This window comes from Mesoplodon densirostris, chromosome 14, assembly GCF_025265405.1.
Source record: "Mesoplodon densirostris isolate mMesDen1 chromosome 14, mMesDen1 primary haplotype, whole genome shotgun sequence".
In the NCBI taxonomy this organism is placed as follows: Eukaryota; Metazoa; Chordata; class Mammalia; order Artiodactyla; family Ziphiidae; genus Mesoplodon; species Mesoplodon densirostris.
In genome coordinates, this window is record NC_082674.1 from 75600699 (window position 1) to 75617096 (window position 16398).

Sequence of the window (16398 nt, forward strand, 5' to 3'; positions counted from 1 at the left end):
TTTTCCTCAGGATTGCTTTGGCAATTCTGGGTCTTTTATGGTTCCATATACATTTTAGAACTATTTATTCTAGTTCTGTGAAAAATGTCATGGGTAATTTGATAGGGATCGCTTTAAATCTGTAGATTGTTTTGGGTAGCATGGCCACTTTAACAATATTAATCAGAAGAGATTTTTAATTAAACACAAAACAAAAAAAAACCCAACTGCAACTGGAAAATGTACGTGTTGCAAATTTTTGGTTTACTGGCCCAAGGGAGCTGCCCGATTGCACAGCTATGGCTGTGCAAGATGGTGTGTTATTGGCTAAAGGGGCCAGAACTCAGAGTTCTGGTTTAGGGAAAGCACCTGGGAATTTGAAAGGGAGAAATCCTGGCAGTGTGAGAAGAAAAAAGATAGAAACTCTTGAGCATCAGCTGCCTTCCCCAGCTGACAGTTCAACTAGGTGTCTATGGGGGGACACCTGGTGAAGAGAAGCTTACTCTTGGGAGAGAGCTATGTGGAGCAAGAGCTGTGAGTTTGATGCTCCTCTCCCTGGTGCATTCCCCAACTACTTGCATCTCACCTGGAAAAAAATCTGAAGCTTGATGGACTGGAAGGACAGAGCCCAGAGGGGGTGGAGGAGCTCGAAGATGGGGGAATCTCTATCCTAACAAGGAAGTCACGGAGAGGATGATCCTATCTCTGCCCAGATCCTTGGTCAATCTCCAAATTTTGCAGGCAGAGGGAAGACCTATGGAATCAGGCCCTAAAAGCAACAGTGGGGGCTTCCCTGGTGGTGCAGTGGTTGGGAGTCCACCTGCGGATGCAGGGGACATGGGTTCGTGCCCCGGTCCGGGAAGATCCCACATGCCGCGGAGCGGCTGGGCCCGTGAGCTATGGCCGCTGAGCCTGTGCGTCCGGAGCCTGTGCTCCGCAACGGGAGAGGCCACAACAGTGAGAGGCCCGCGTACCGCAAAACAAAAAAAAACAAAAAAAACCCCACAAAAGGGCTTCCATGGTGGCGCAGTGGTTGAGAGTCCGCCTGCCGATGCAGGGGACACGGGTTCGTGCCCCGATCCCGGAAGATCCCACATGCCGCGGAGCGGCTGGGCCCGCGAGCCATGGCCGCGGAGCCTGTGTGTCCGGAGCCTGTGCTCCGCAACGGGAGAGGCCACAGCAGTGAGAGGCCTGCGTACAGCAAAAAAAAAAAAAAAAAAAAAAAAAACAACAACCCACAAAAAAACCATAGTGAGATATCACTTCACACCCACTAGGATGGCTAATAATAAAAAGGACTTGATAACAACTATTGATAAAGATGTGGAGAAACTGGACCACTTATCTGGACACTGCTGGTGGGAATGTAAAAGTGGTGCAGCCAGTTTGGAAAACAGCCTGGCAGTTCCTCAAAGGGTTAAACTGAGTTACCATGACCCTGCAATTCCACCTTTATGTATATATCCACAAGTTAAAAATATGTCCATACAGAAACGTGCTTGAATGTTTATAGCAGCATTATTCCCAGTAGCCAAAAAGTAGAAACAACCTAAATGTCCAGCAACTGATGGATGAACAAAATGCAGTATAGACATACAGTGGAATATTATTCGTCCATAAAAAGGAATGAAGTGCTACCACATAGATGAACCTTGAAGTGAAAGAAGCGAGTCACAAAAGACCACATATTGAGACTTCCCTGGTGGCGCAGTGGTTAAGACTCTGCCTGCCAGTGCAGGGGACACTGGTTCGAGCCCTGGTCTGGGAATATCCCACGTGCTGCGGAGCAGCTAAGCCTGTGCACCACAACTACTGAGCCTGCGCTCTAGGGCCTGTGAGCCACAACTACTGAGCCCGAGTGCCATAACTACTGAAGCCCGTGTGCCTAGAGCCCATGCTCTGCAACGAGAAGCCACCCAATGAGAAGCCCGCGAACCGCAGCAAAGAGTAGCCCCCACTCGCCGCAACTAGAGAAAAGCCCATGTGCTGCAGCAAAGACCCGAGGCAGCCAAAAAAAAAAAAAAGACCACATATTGTGTTATGATTTTATTTATATGAAATGTCCTGAAGAGGCAAATCTGTAGACAGAAAGTAGGTTAATGGTTGCCTTCCCCTCACAACCCCTTATCTTGCTGCCTAGAATATAATGTGATGGCTAGATTCCAGCAGCCACATTGACACACAAGGATGAGAGTCACACATTAGGGATGGCAGAGAGGAAGCTGGAATGCTGGAATGATCCTTGGTCTCTTTATGAGTTCATGGAACCGCCACACTAGCTCTGGACTACCCACCTCCTAATGTACTTTACATGAAATAAACTATCTCACATACCCACTTATTTGGGTTTTTTATTATGTGCAGCCAAATGAATTGACACAGCAACCATATAAATGAGGGAAAAGCTTGCGAGAAGCAGGGTGGAGGGGAGGGGAGCTCATTGAAGAAGCTGTTACCACTCTTGCCAGTTTTATCGGCAGCTCGGCCCCTGCCTAGACCCCACTACAGAGAAGTATGCTGGACTGAGAGAAGGAGCGGGCTTGGCTAGTTCTAATCCTGGGAATAAGAGCAAAGCAAGAGGACCAGCGCTCCCCCGGCCTGGGAAAAGATGCTGGAGGCTTCAGCCCCAGCAGGACAGGGTACGAATTTATTTATTTAGCTGCGTCGGGTCTTCATTGCTGTGCGCGGGCTTTCTCTAGTTGCAGTGAGCAGGGGCTACTCTTCATTGAAGTGCACAGGCTTCTTATTGCGGTGGCTTCTCTTGTTGCGGAGCACAGGCTCTAGGTGCGTGGGCTTCAGCAGTTGTGGCACGTGGGCTCAGTAGTTGTGGCTCACGGGCTCTAGAATGCAGGCTCAGTAGCTGTGGTGCATGGGCTTCGTTGCTGCACGGCATGTGGAACCTTCCCAGACCAGGGCTCGAACCCGTGTCCTATGCATTGGCAGGTGGTTTCTTTTTTTTGCAGTACGTGGGCCTCTCACTGTTGTGGCGTCTCCCGTTGTGGAGCACAGGCTCCAGACACGCAGGCTCAGTGGCCATGGCTCACGGGCCCAGCCGCTCAGCGGCATGTGGGATCCTCCCGGACCAGGGCACGAGCCCGCGTCCCCTGCATCGGCAGGCGGACTCTCAACCACTGCACCACCAGGGAAGCCCCAGCAGGTGGTTTCTTAACCACTGCGCCACCAGGGAAGTCCAGGACAGGGTATGGATTCTCACTCGGCATCACTGCTTTTCCTACTAAAGCATGTCCACAAGTCTAATCCTCTCAATACGGCAGCGTGGCTAACATTTTGGCCACGACTTGGAAAGCACACTCCTAAGGGGAAGGGCTTGGTTTTTGTTTTGTGTCGTTTCTGGCCTAGGAGCAAGTTCTTTATTATCAGGAGTAATTTCCAATTATATCCGTCACTGCTCTGACCTATCATCCAAGCTGTTTACCCAGTGAATGGTGACAGGATGCTGTGGCAGAGACCCAGGGCCTGACAAGGACAGAGTTACCTGGATCAACATCTACAAGTACTGAGCCTGTGACGTGAGCACGTATAGTGTGGCAGCTAATAAAGATCCAGAAGCAGATGTCCTGGTTCAAGGCCAGCCTCTTGACAGCTGTCTGCTCTTATGTGAATTACTTTACCTCTGTGCACCTGTTTCTCCTCTGTAAAATGGGAGCCGTAAGTTACGTTCCTCACGGGGATGCTAAGAAGGCTGAAAAAATTCATCCACAGAAGGTACTCAGTAGCCACTTAATGTCAGCAATTTTTACTGTAATCACCCTTTAGCAGAATTGATAGGCCCAATGGACCCAATCTTGAAATCCCCACTCTGCTACAAGACAAATCACCTCAGCCCTTAAGCACTTCCTGCCTTATACTGACACATGGGTCTCTTGTCCAGCTAACGGGTCTGCCTCCCCCTTGAGCATAAGGACTAGGTCTGATACTCATGTCGTGGGCACTCAAATAGTTTACCAAGCAAATTATTCCAAATGATTTTATTTTTAAGCATTATATATACATTTATAAGCACACTTATGATGTATTTTATACACATGGATTTGGTAGCTGTTAAAAGACAAGTGCCTACTGGGAAATTCCTTTCTACAAGAATAAAGTATGAAAACAGAGCAATTTAGGAGACAAACTATACATGGAGACAAAGAATGGACACAGTTGCCTCATCAAGGATAGTAAGGACCCTCTCCTCCCTCCTAGGTGGTCACCACAGAACAGAAAACTTTAATCAAGGACAGAGCGTCAGGCAGCTGGTTCCCAGACAGTGAAGGAGAGAAGAGAAGAGCAGGAGACACACAGCGCGGTCAGCTGTAGCCTCGCCAGCAGCCCACGGCACTGAAGCACCAAGTGCAGGCATCCTGGTCACTGAGGAAGCAAGGGCTTCTCTCCCCACGGACTCAATCCCCCTGCCGCACCAGAACGTCTGAAAGATCCTCAGTTCCTTCCAGCTTTAGATTCTGAAGGAAGATCAAACACACGTGAACTCTGGGATCCACAGGATACACGAATCAGAAAACAAACCCTGGGGTAACAAGGTGGTGACTACAAAGAACGAGGTTTGTCCCATGACTATAAGTAAAACTGTCACAGCAAATATAATCTGCATGAAAAAGCTGGTTCCAAAGCCTTGCCAACTGCAGGGGGAAAAAAGCAAGCCTGCTCTGATTTCTGCAACAGTCTCCGTCAACGGTCTAAGAGCTAAGCTCTCGGCCCTGGAAGGAGCTGTGGGAAGTGATGGGGAGGCCACCAGGGGCCGTGGCACACGGGTATCAGCCCTGCCACGCCCGCCCTTCTCCAGGCCCTTCCCTCGCTGCTCGGGAACCTCAACCCTTGGCGAGGGCCGTGACGGCCACGCTCCCCCTCCCGTCTCTGCACAGGCCTTTTCCCTGCTCCCACTGCCTCCCCGATCCTCCCATCCCCTGGATCCTCCACCAGCCCCAGGCAACCGTCCCCTCAGGGCTAAACAGCCGTCAGAAGCCCTTCCTCCCGCGGAAGCCTGCCTGCACCAGGACCATCGCTCCCTCGCCTGGCACTGGAGGCGGGCGTGGTGTGGTAGCACACCTCTCCTGCTGAAGATGGACAGCGCAGGCCTCACCTCCCAGGTGACAGCTGAGGGGGGGCTCGTTACCAGAGCGGCAGATGAAGAGTCCAGATGGGAGTGAAAAACCGGGAGCAGGCAGGCCTAAAAGGGGTCACATTCCGGCACAAGGTGTTGTAAGATTTCTCTTGGTGGCTCTAAGCTCTGAGTTACCCCAGGTCCCTGCAGATTATCTGGTAACTGTTGGCCGGCGTTACCAGTCAGATCTTCTCAAATAGCCCAAAGCTCAGCCCAACAGGTCATGGTCTTGGGCCATCTCCTGAGTCTTCAAATGCTGAGCCTGGGGCCCCTTAGAGAGATTTGGTCGCAGCAAAGCAAGAGAAGGTGGCTCTGCCGCTGGGGGAGGCGGGGTGGTGCCAGAGCCAGAGCACACGGGCCTCAGTGCAGCCTGGAGTCACTCACGCTTTCCAGCCGCGTGTCTGCTTGGCCCCAGTCTACTGGGAACCGAGCGGAGGCGCTAAAGCTGCTCTCACGCAGCAGAGACCTGCGGCCCAGGGCAGCACTGATCCTCCAGCTGCTGCGGCTGAGTGACGTCACCAACACTTAGAATTTGGACTCCGGGTAAGTTTCTGAGCTTTGGTGGCACCCGACATTTTAGGGGACTGCGCGGGCTAGGGGAACACACCCAGTGGCAGAGTCCACCAGCACCTACGCCCACTAGGATGCTGTGAGATTCCAACGTCACTCAGAAAAGTTTAGCAGGGACTACCCTGGTGGCACAGTAGTTAAGAATCTAGGGCCTCCCTGGTGGCGCAGTGGTTGAGAGTCCACCTGCCGATGCAGGGGATACGGGTTCGTGCCCCGGTCCGGGAGGATCCCACATGCCGCGGAGCGGCTGGGCCCGTGAGCCATGGCCGCTGAGCCTGCGCTCTGGAGCCTGTGCTCCGCAACGGGAGAGGCCACGACAGTGAGAGGCCCGCATACCGCAAAAAGAAAAAAAAAAAAAAAAAGGGCCTCCCTGGTGGCGCAAGTGATTGAGAGTCCGCCTGCCGATGCAGGGGATACGGGTTCGTGCCCCGGTCTGGGAGGATCCCATATGCCGCGGAGCGGCTGGGCCCGTGAGCCATGGCCGCTGAGCCTGCGCGTCCGGAGCCTGCGCGTCCGGAGCCTGTGCTCCGCAACAGGGGAGGCCACAACAGTGAGAGGCCCGCATACCGCAAAAAAAAAAAAAAAAAAAAAAAGAATCTGCCTGCCAAGGCAGGGGACACGAGTTCAAGCCCTGGTCTGGGAAGATCCCACATGCCACAGAGCAACTAAGCCTGTGCGTCGAAACTACTGAGCCTGCGAGCCACAACTAGTGAGCCCGTGCGCCACAACTACTGAAACCTGCACGCCTAGAGCCCATGCTCTGCAACAAGACAAGAAACCACAATGAGTAGCCCACGCACCGCAATGAAGAGTAGCCCCCACTTGCGCAACTAGAGGAAGCCCGCGTGCAGCAACGAAGGCCCAATGCAGCCAAAAATAAAAATAAAAAATAAATAAATTTATAACAACAACAACAAAAAGCTTAGCAGCGTTACTTTGAACGTGTCTAGCCCCAGCACTAGTGATGCTCCGGCATGTGCTACCGCCCAGCCCACAGTCCTGGGGACACTAAAGGACACCAAGCCTCAAGCAGCACCAAACGCACAGGCTTGCTGGCTGCCTCGCTGGGGTGCCTCCCGGGAAGCGCCCACCGGCCCGAGAAGATGGGTCTCGCCTGCTCCCCAGTGACTGCCCCACAGCCGCTCAGCCGTCGGCTGGCCCGGCACACTGTCACAGTCGGCATTTCTGCCGCCTCCCTCCTGCGAAAGACACCTCTAGTCCCGAGACGCCGTCACAGCCCACGGCGGCTCGGCGCTGCTGGCGCGGCCTCTGCGTCTCTGCTCTCTCCCTGAGTCTGTTTCCATCCAGCCTCACCTCTCCCCTCTTTTCTCCGCCACGTTTCCCGCGTGTCCTGACGTTGGCACTGGCAGGATTTGGCCTTTAAAGCCTTTGACACCCAGTGATGCAAAAGCACCTTATGTTTCAAGTTGGGAACTGAAAGATCACAATTTCAGCATCTAAAATTTTCCCATTTGGGTCCTCATAATTTTCATTTCTAATCATACCTGTTGGCCTTTTTCTAAGTTATTTTTAGGTGTCTGGTTAATCCTCTGGGTTGAAGGTACTACATAAGTTGCTGTATTTTAGATGTCCTATGAGGCCACCCATGAATAATAAAAAGCTCCAGGAGGTTGACACAGAGAACACGTCCACTTGTACCAGATTTACCCACCTTTTCATTGGCTAAATGTAGGAGACATGCAAAGGCCAGAGGTATGGAGAGGTTCTGAGCCATGAGGGGAGGCAGGCTGTAAAACAAAGAGGCTAGTAAGTATTTAGCTGTCACTGCAATTCCAGGAACAAAGGCTCTTTCATCAAGTATGAATACACATGGTCAGTGAATAAGCTAATGAGAAATAAAGAAACATTTCAGATGCCTTTTAGAAGCAGGTTTTTCCAGTTTCTTATTTGGAAATAAAATATTTCCTGTTCCATTCCAGCCACTGGTGCAGAAAAATGCCTTTTTAAAGGTGGGCTACATTAACTCATTTATCAATGCAGAGAAGAAACAAAAACTGTGAGAAGTGTGAAAATGGCAGGTTGTGTGCAGAGGGGTCTGTCATACCAACATCCTGGGCTGGCGCTCCCTCAGTTGGGGCTCAGAGGAGGAGGGGGCTTGGGGGAAGAGGGGGAGGGGGAGGAGGAAGTGGGGGAGGGGAGGAGGGGAGGGGAGGAGGGGAGGGGGAGGGGAATGAGGGGAGGGGAATGAGGGGAGGGGAATGAGGGGAGGGGAATGAGGGGAGGGGAATGAGGGGAGGGGAATGAGGGGAGGGGAATGAGGGGAGGGGGAGGGGTCTGTTGGCAAGCACCTCTTCTGCAGGTCCTTTGTGAGCCCACTGAGCTTCTTGTCAGCCACCTGGACTGGGTCCCCTGCCTCTCCATTTTCTCTGTGGTTTGCCTGACAGAAGAAAGGACACTTAGAGATCAGACTAGGCCCAGTTCACTTTTGAGAGAGCAACAACATAAGCTTATAAAGCTGTATCTCTAAAAAGAAAAGCCTACATCAGAATGAAACCAAAACAATTTCTTCGGTACATTTTGAAGAAAAAGGATCCACAGAGGGACCCAGTACCTCAGCCCTAGACCCTAACACTGACATCGACGGGGGTGGGGGGGGTGGGCGGGCGGACAGGACTGGGTGATAATATAGATGAAACATTGATAATGGGCACTGAAGTGGTCATTGACTATACTATTTTCTCTCTACTTTTGAATATTGTCATAGTAAAGAGTTGTTTGTTTAAATAAACCTATATTAACCAGAATCCCTGGAGGACAGCGTATTATGAGTCATTTAAATTCAAAGGTTAAACAGAACCCTCTTCCTACTTTTTAAAAAGTACATTTCTCTTATATTTGCATCCCATCCCACTTTAATTGATAAAACCTTATGAATATCACTGACGCTTTATCTGACATCCAAGACTATACAGCTCAGGGTCCTTAATCAAATCATGCATTTTCACTTCTCAACCAGCAGGGGAAGATATAATAGAATGTGTTGAGTTTGGAAAGCTCAGAACATTGTCTGAGCAGAAGTCTAGAAGAGGAGATGGAAGGATTCTAGTTAACCAGAGTTCCATTTAGTTGGAACAAGTTAATCAGCATCATATATATACATATATATGTATACATAATATATATAACTACTTTCCTACTTTCCCAAATCAGAATTGTTAGATCAAAGAGCTTAAACATTTTAGGGTACCTGAGATGTTAGAAGCTGCTTTCCAAAAGGGTTATTTATCAACTTAATTTGCACCAGCAGCGAATAAGTACTCCAGTTCTTCCTCTAACTCCATCCTGGAAAATGTTGTTTAATTGCTAAAGCTGTTATTTTAAAGCAGCATAAAGATGCCGTCATTTGTATTTTTTGATTACGGGCAAGGTTGAGAAATGTCCCATACACTAGTTTACCATCTGCATCACCTTTTGTGTGACCTGCCTGTTCATATACCTGGTTCATTTCAGGGGTGCGATGTCTTTCTTGTATTTCTGAATGAATGCTTTCCACGTTAGCGCTACTGATCTAGGAGCTCAGACACAAGCCGCACCCTCCTCCCTGCTGGGCCCCTACAGAATGAGTGGAACCCGTTACCTCTGCATCCTCCTGCTTGGGGGTCTCCGTCAGCAAACTCCACATGCCCTGCTTCAGCCTCTTCATGTCCATCTTTTTGGCAGCCTTAGCGTACTGAATTTCAATTTTATTTACCTGAAATAGGTATGTGACGAGTAATAATAAGCATAAGAAAGAAGCATTTACCACCAGCTCTTTGTAAAAAGAAAGTCTGGAGTTCAAATAATGAAAAAATCTAGTTTATACCACAAAGTCACAGAGCTTTCTTTGGATATACACAGAGTCCCTCATTTCAATCTAATTTATTTTTGATCAAGTACAGTCTTCGTTAAGGATATCCTGGAATTCCAGTGTAAGAGATAAGTGAATCAAATATATATGAAAGCACCAAGCCTGTCACTTGGTAGGGAATAGATGCCTGATGTATGATAATTTAATATGAGTTGAATCTGGCCTAGATTTTCCAGAGCCAAATAGCTAGCCTTACCCAACCAGCATAGAAACCCATTTTCTCTGCCTGCACCCTTCATTCACATAGTTTGCTTGTGTGACTGGCTCACCCCTAGTCATATGGCTTATCACAATCTTTGGAGAGATGGCTAGTTCCACACAAACACAATTAGCATAATTAGTCCAGTGGCGCAGTGGTTAAGAATCCACCTGCCCATGCAGGGGACACGCGTTTGATCCCAGGTCCAGCAAGATCCCACATGCCGCAGAGCAACTAAGCTCGTGCACCATAACTACTGAGCCTGCACTCTAGAGCCCGCGAGCCACAACTACTGAAGCCCACGCGCCTAGAGCCCGTGCTCCACAACAAGAGAAGCCACCGCAGTGAGAAGCCCGTGCACCGCAACGAAGAGTAGCCCCCGCTCGCCGCAACTAGAGAAAGCCCGCGTGCAGCAACAAAGACCCAATGCAGCCATAAATAAATAAATACATAAATAAATGAATGAATGAATGAATCAGCCACTTAGAGAGCAATGGGTTAAAATCGAGAAGGAAAAAAAATCAAGCTCAGACCAATGTGACTCTTATGAAAGATACAAATCAAACAGATCTCAGGCAAACAATATCAGATACAATGCTTGGCTTCCTCTTTACCTTCTGGGGCTCAGCTACCAGATTTGACTCCCCGTAAGTGGTGATATCTAATCCCTGGACTTCAGGCGCGTCATCGTTGTCTTGTGTTGTCGTAGGTGGATGGCCAGAATGGTCAAAGGTCCCAACTGGTCCCACAAATAAGTCATCTTCATAATCGCTGTCAGCAGCCTGAGCAAGGAAATAGCTCTTCAAGTTCGGCAGAGCTGTTTGAGGGGCTTAGAAAGATCCTTGCAACAGATTCCGTACACAGCAAGAGCAGCGCACCTGAGAGTTCGTGGCATTGAGTCAAACCTAGACTGGACTTCTCGGTCCTCGAGTCATCTTCCTGTTGCACATACACCCTACTAGAGAGGCATCTGTGAACTAAGCCCTCTGGAGTGAGAGCCGAAAGGAATTCAGTCATCACAACAGCCAGTGTCCCTCTGCTCCTAATGGATTGAGGGTTTCCTTTTACAGAAAGCACTCCTGAAACACCAGAGACGTGACCTGTCGGCTGGCCACAAGCAGGGGTCCTGCTGGGAGCCAGTGAGAAAGTCATCCTTGGACTGAGCCCAGCAGGAACAGGCCAGGTCTCTGGGGTGGGGCCCAGGAACTGGGTAACAGGCTCTCTGGGTGACTCCTAGGCCTACTGAGCTTGAGGAGCACTGGGCTAGAGGCCAGTCTGGATTTTTACTAAAATGTAACAACCTAATTCTCTTCCAAGCAAGAAAATAAGGTGAATAAGCTATTCTTCCAACTCTTTCCCCTCTCCTCACTTGCAGGGACACAGATGGAGCCTGATATTCCCCCCCTTTCTGTTATATTTCCATCTGCTATCTCATTCATAGAGTCATAGAAGGGATTTTGAGATTATTTAGTCTAACTAAGATCTAAAGATGGGGAGTAGTTTGTACAAGTTCACAATGTGAGAACCAAACTCAGAGCTACAAACCTGGTCCCCTGAGATCCACCCTCTACACTGTCTTTTTCCCCATTAGGACACACCGTCTTCACATGTCTATGTGTTATGTCTCCCCAGCCAAAAAATATTAGCTCGTTAAGAGTAAGAAGAGTGTTTCTTTTCCTTTGAAATCCCAAAAGAGCCAAGATAAGTGCTTTGTACAGGCTCAAGAGTCCATCCGCACGTTGACGGTTTACTGGAGTATGTCCCATTTTTTCCTGTGTACAGAGCTTAGAGTAAGGCAGGCCAAGGTTCTGGCTGTTGCCTCAGCTCTGCTCAGTTCTCTGATGCCTGGGGCGGGGCAAGCATCCACAAACCCCCACCTGATTCAGAATTTCCTATAGTCATCTGCCATACAGGAAAGGACAAGAAGGGAAGCAGGAGGGAAACACCCTGCTGCTTAGAAGACAGGACAGAGCTCTTGCCCCCGTTTACCTGTAATCCAGGGCAAAAGTTGGAGGTGTCATTAGGGTTGTTGTAATCATAGTCTTCAATTTCTTCACAGTGCTCGGTCCCTGCCCTCTGGCCTTGGGCCATCTTAAGTAACTAGAATGAAGGAAAAAACAACTGCAGAAAGCAATTTCTAGAAAAGCAGCTAGTAAACTAGGTTGGGGAGATAACCTTAGTTCCTACGATCATGTCCCAGAACATTAGGGTTATAAGGGCCCGGAGAGGTCATCTAATCCAGCCAACTTCCAACTAACCACACAACTCCACTCTAGAGCAAGCCCAGTGCAGCAGGGCTCCGAGCCACCTTCCATCCCAAATACACCAGAGCAGCAGGTTTGCAATTAGGTCTGCACACAACTTTATTTGAAAAAGTGTTCCTTCACTAAAAACAAAGCCGCCTACAACTATCTGAAAAGAAGTCCACTTGTTGCTGCTTGAAGAATTCTGACAGAAATCTCAATCACTACTTTAATTCGCAGGCAGCTGGTCCCATTCCTGGGCCACCACTGTTCCCCACACAGCTACAGGGACAAACCCGAGCTCCGCTCCCTGCCACCACATCTGCGGCTCTTGTTCCGCCTTTGAGGGCCTCACAGAACAAGTCTGCCTCCTCTTTTGGAAGTGCCTGTCGACCAGAGCCCTTCAGATTTGCAGGCCCTTAGGCCACTGATCCTCATCTGGGGTGTGTGTCTTTGGGGTGAAGGAAATGGAATTAAACGTGTGTACAGTTTACAGAAGTACATTGAATATTTTAATATAAATATATACTCCAAAAGTAGCCCCCCCAAACCCCTCAGTGGTTTTGTATTACAAATCCAAAAATAAACAATAGATATTTATTAAGAAATGCCCACTTTCTTCCACTTTCCTTCATATGACACAATTTCTAGATCCCTCTCCATTTAGAATAATACTCTCCTCTGGACACACTCTAAATTGTCCATAGTCTACAAGAAATATTTCAGGAAGGGTATGTGACCCCCTCATGTACTGGCTAGTTGCTATTAGAATCACCCTTTAAGATATTAAACTGGATGGGTGGTTGACCTGTATAGTCTCTAGCCAGACTGAGTGTTTAATAGTCCAGTGTTTACTTTCCAGTGTTTAATAGCCTTTGTCCTAGTGTAGCTCTACTGGAAGGATGAGGTGAGGAATCTCGGATCCTGCTGCCTGGCTGCCCTACTACATATGCAGGGAAATCTGTCCCTGTGGATAATGAGAAGCAGGAGTTCTTTCCTCTATAAGAAACAATTATGGGAAAAAAACCACAGAAAACTCCTGGAGTGCAAGGATCAGATGACTTTGTTCTGCAACCTTCACATCTGAATATGCAAATTACCACTCAGCCACATTCTTCAATGTTCCTAGTAAGGGCCTGAGGAAGGAGACGGTGGCTTGTGGCCATGGAAGGCAGCTGGAGTTGGGCTGGGCTTGGAGGAAGCTCCTCCCTCTCCCTTCGGCTCCTCAGCAGCCCGGCTCCGCTCCTCCGCCCCAGGGCTCTGTTTTCTGATTAAGCAGCTGCTGGCATCCAACCGATACGGAGCCACGACCACAGTTACTACTACTGCTGCAACCCTGTAACTTTCTGCATTTTTTTTCCTTTTTAAAATTGAGGTATAATTGACATGTAACAGTCAATTAGTTCTTTCTGCATTTTTAAGAGTAGTTTTGCTAAGTGAACAGTATTGATTATAAAGAAAATTAAGAGTGTTGGATTATAAAAACAGAATTGAGATATCAGTGAATTCAGGGAACTGTATACACATCATTAAGCCTTGTGGAGAAACAGGCAAAATAAGGAAGAGGAGACTGTAGACTGTTTGTATACTTGACACCACAAGATTAAAACAACCAGGAATGCAAATGAATAGAGGGTCCAGATAAAACAGAACTTAGCATGACCCACTGCCTGGTTACCCTGGCAACGGGAACACCCTCTTCCTGCTTAGCATCACCAGAGAGGCCACAGGCAAATGAAGTGAATAGCAACTGGGGTGCACACTGGCTGGTCTAGAGAGCTCGCCTGAGCAGTCACAGGAGAACAGGCAGGCTGTGTAGTGCTAGGGACCCCCCAAGGACTGGCACCTACGTCGCCCTGCATGTCACAGTGGGCTCACGTCTACACCTTGATCATGGGGAGGCAATGTGGGCTGGGGAAAGCACCTGGCTAGTAAATCCACAACTACCATGAGAAGGTGAAAGAATCAAGAAATAACTAACAGCTTGTGAAAGCCTTGACAAAAGGTTGTTTATCCCCCTTGCATTTTGGCAAGTAGGCCAGAGTGTCCAGCAGTCCAACCAGCTGAGGTATTTCCAAGTCTTGGGTGTGCATCTGTCCTGTGAGTTTTTCCCTCCGACTCTGCCTTACCCATGCGATCTCCCAGTGACTCCCCTGGGCTAACATGAATTCCTCCTCACGCGTTCTCCTTCTCCTGAAGGGCACTGACAGTCACACTACCCGCCACTTGATACCTCTGATGCTAAGAACAGGTTCAACAACAACATGACCTCAAGTAACCTAAGAACAGCCTTACCCTGGTGCCTGGTTTGAGATGCAGCTGGACAAGATTTTCAGTCTCATAGTGGAAATCTGTAGGAAGAGTTGTGGCTCTCCAACTCTGGTTCTCCAAAGTAGACTTGGCCAGAATAGTAGCAGCCTATTAATTAAAAAAAAAAAAAAAAAAGGTAGTTTTTAGGCATCTTTAATAAAAAGCGTATATATACTTTTTTTTTTTTTTTTTTTTTAGAAGGAGCTTGGGAAGGGTTTGAGCAGCACTAATCTTCCTACTTCTGTGTAAAGCAGTGATTCTGTTAGACCTTATTCATATTGATTCTCTCTGCCACTGAGTTTGGGACTATTTCTTAATTCCTCCAGGGATTGAGGGAGAATGAAGCTATCCATTTACTCTAAGAGTTAAATTTATAATGAATTTTTAAAAACCACATCTAGGGCTTCCCTGGTGGCGCAGTGGTTGAGAGTCCGCCTGCCGAAGCAGGGAACACGGGTTCGTGCCCCGGTCCGGGAAGATCCCACATGCTGCGGAGCGGCTGGGCCCGTAAGTCATGGCCGATGGGCCTGCACGTCCGGAGCCTGTGCTCCACAACAGGAGAGGCCACAGCAGTGAGAGGCCCGCATACCGCAAAAAAAAAAAAAAAAAAAACCACATCTAAAAGGGAAAGAGGAGTGCAAAGAATAATTTAAGAAAGCACAAATGATAATAAATCCACCACAAACCTTTGTTTTTCGAAAATATACATCAAAGTCAATATCATCGTCAAAGTCGATTTCAAAATCCTTCTTTGTGCTCTTCTTTCTGTTCTCTGACTGCGAGGAAGTATCTTCTGCAGAAATGAACACAGATGTCAACGCTGCTCACTTCTGTGGCCTAGTTACTCATCTTGCAAGATCACTTGACAGCCTTACCAACCACAAGACAGCATTTGTGTCTGAGCATCATAACAGCACTAGGAAAGGCAAATCATACACGTAATATTTATCGCTATAATTTGCGTTTTTGACAAGAAAACAATACTCAAAAGATATGCTAATTAATCACTTCTTTTCAAAGAGAATGCAAACCTTTAACCCTGGCACAGCACTTCAGAGGGCTGCGGAGTGCTGCCGGTGCAGTACGCGCGTGGCCCTCTGGAGCCTGGGGGCGCGTTCCCACCTCTAGCCACTGTCTGAAGTCACACGGGTGCTGGGGGAGGACAAAGTCACCAGCCAGCTCTCCTGACTCTGGGCACTCCCTCTTCCCACTCACAGGCTTCGGTCTTAACTGATCCCTCATCCCAGGCCAGGCCAACTGACTGTCCGACCAGGAGGCTGCTTATCTGTGTATTTCTACAGCTTGTCAGGAGGTACAAGACAGTGACTGGCATTTCCCTTCCTAGGCTGAACTGCTGACTGGCTGGCCATCTGCACTATCTCTTCTTAGAGTTCCGTCTAGAAGTACATACGTTTGTGCCGGAGTCTAAAGCGCCAGTGATCCGGGCCAGCCCACATCGACATGGTTCGGGGGCTAAAGTAGGAATACTCTCCAGGTTTCATGGATAGAAGGGGACACAAGCTCCAAATGTCTCCATCCCCGAGGGGAGTCATTTCTTCTCTGCAACACATGTGAAATCATGTTTTAACATGTACAGTCATGCACATGTTGATATATACAAGACAACTGTGTATTTACATGTAAAGCAGCATATGACGCAGCTGCAGACTCTACCTACCTTTCCACAAATGGGCAACATTTCTAAGAGTAAGTCCAGCATAAATACTTCATCATTAATAAGCCATTCGTTTTTACTTAATCAGTGCTTTTGCTTCTCTTCATTTTATAATACGATCATATCTATATAAGTACTTTAGATGTTTCAAAGTGCTTCATAAAATGAAGTTTACCCATTTGAGAGACAAGAAAACAGAAAGAAATTGAGTTTTTATATAAGACTGCACAGCTAGTAAAAGCCAGAACTGGGAGCTGGACACCATCCCCTGAATCCCAGCCTCAGGGTCTTTCCACACGCAAGGCTTCCTGCCACATGACATGGTAACCGCGTTCCTTCTTCACCACGCTTCCATAAATGAGGGCTCCACTAACGCTTCTGTAGTTCCTACTGGAAGTGAAAAACATGTTATTCTAATTTATGTTCCCC

At 48.5% G+C, this 16398-nt stretch overlaps 1 protein-coding gene across 2 annotated transcripts in view; it reads right to left on the reverse strand.

Moving 5' to 3' along the window:
* Positions 1 to 3953: 3953 nt before the first annotated feature.
* Positions 3954 to 16398, reverse strand: part of NCAPH (non-SMC condensin I complex subunit H) — a 39389-nt gene continuing 26944 nt past the window's right edge. For both annotated transcript variants that reach the window (XM_060117398.1, XM_060117397.1), the window contains exons 10-18: positions 15706 to 15854; positions 14981 to 15087; positions 14280 to 14402; positions 11731 to 11841; positions 10356 to 10523; positions 9273 to 9386; positions 7984 to 8072; positions 7347 to 7422; positions 3954 to 4445 (exon numbers count right to left, since the gene is read on the reverse strand). In XM_060117398.1, coding sequence (XP_059973381.1) covers positions 4386 to 4445; positions 7347 to 7422; positions 7984 to 8072; positions 9273 to 9386; positions 10356 to 10523; positions 11731 to 11841; positions 14280 to 14402; positions 14981 to 15087; positions 15706 to 15854 — 997 coding nt within the window. In that variant the 3' untranslated portion in view covers positions 3954 to 4385. The remainder of the gene's footprint in view (positions 4446 to 7346; positions 7423 to 7983; positions 8073 to 9272; positions 9387 to 10355; positions 10524 to 11730; positions 11842 to 14279; positions 14403 to 14980; positions 15088 to 15705; positions 15855 to 16398) is intronic.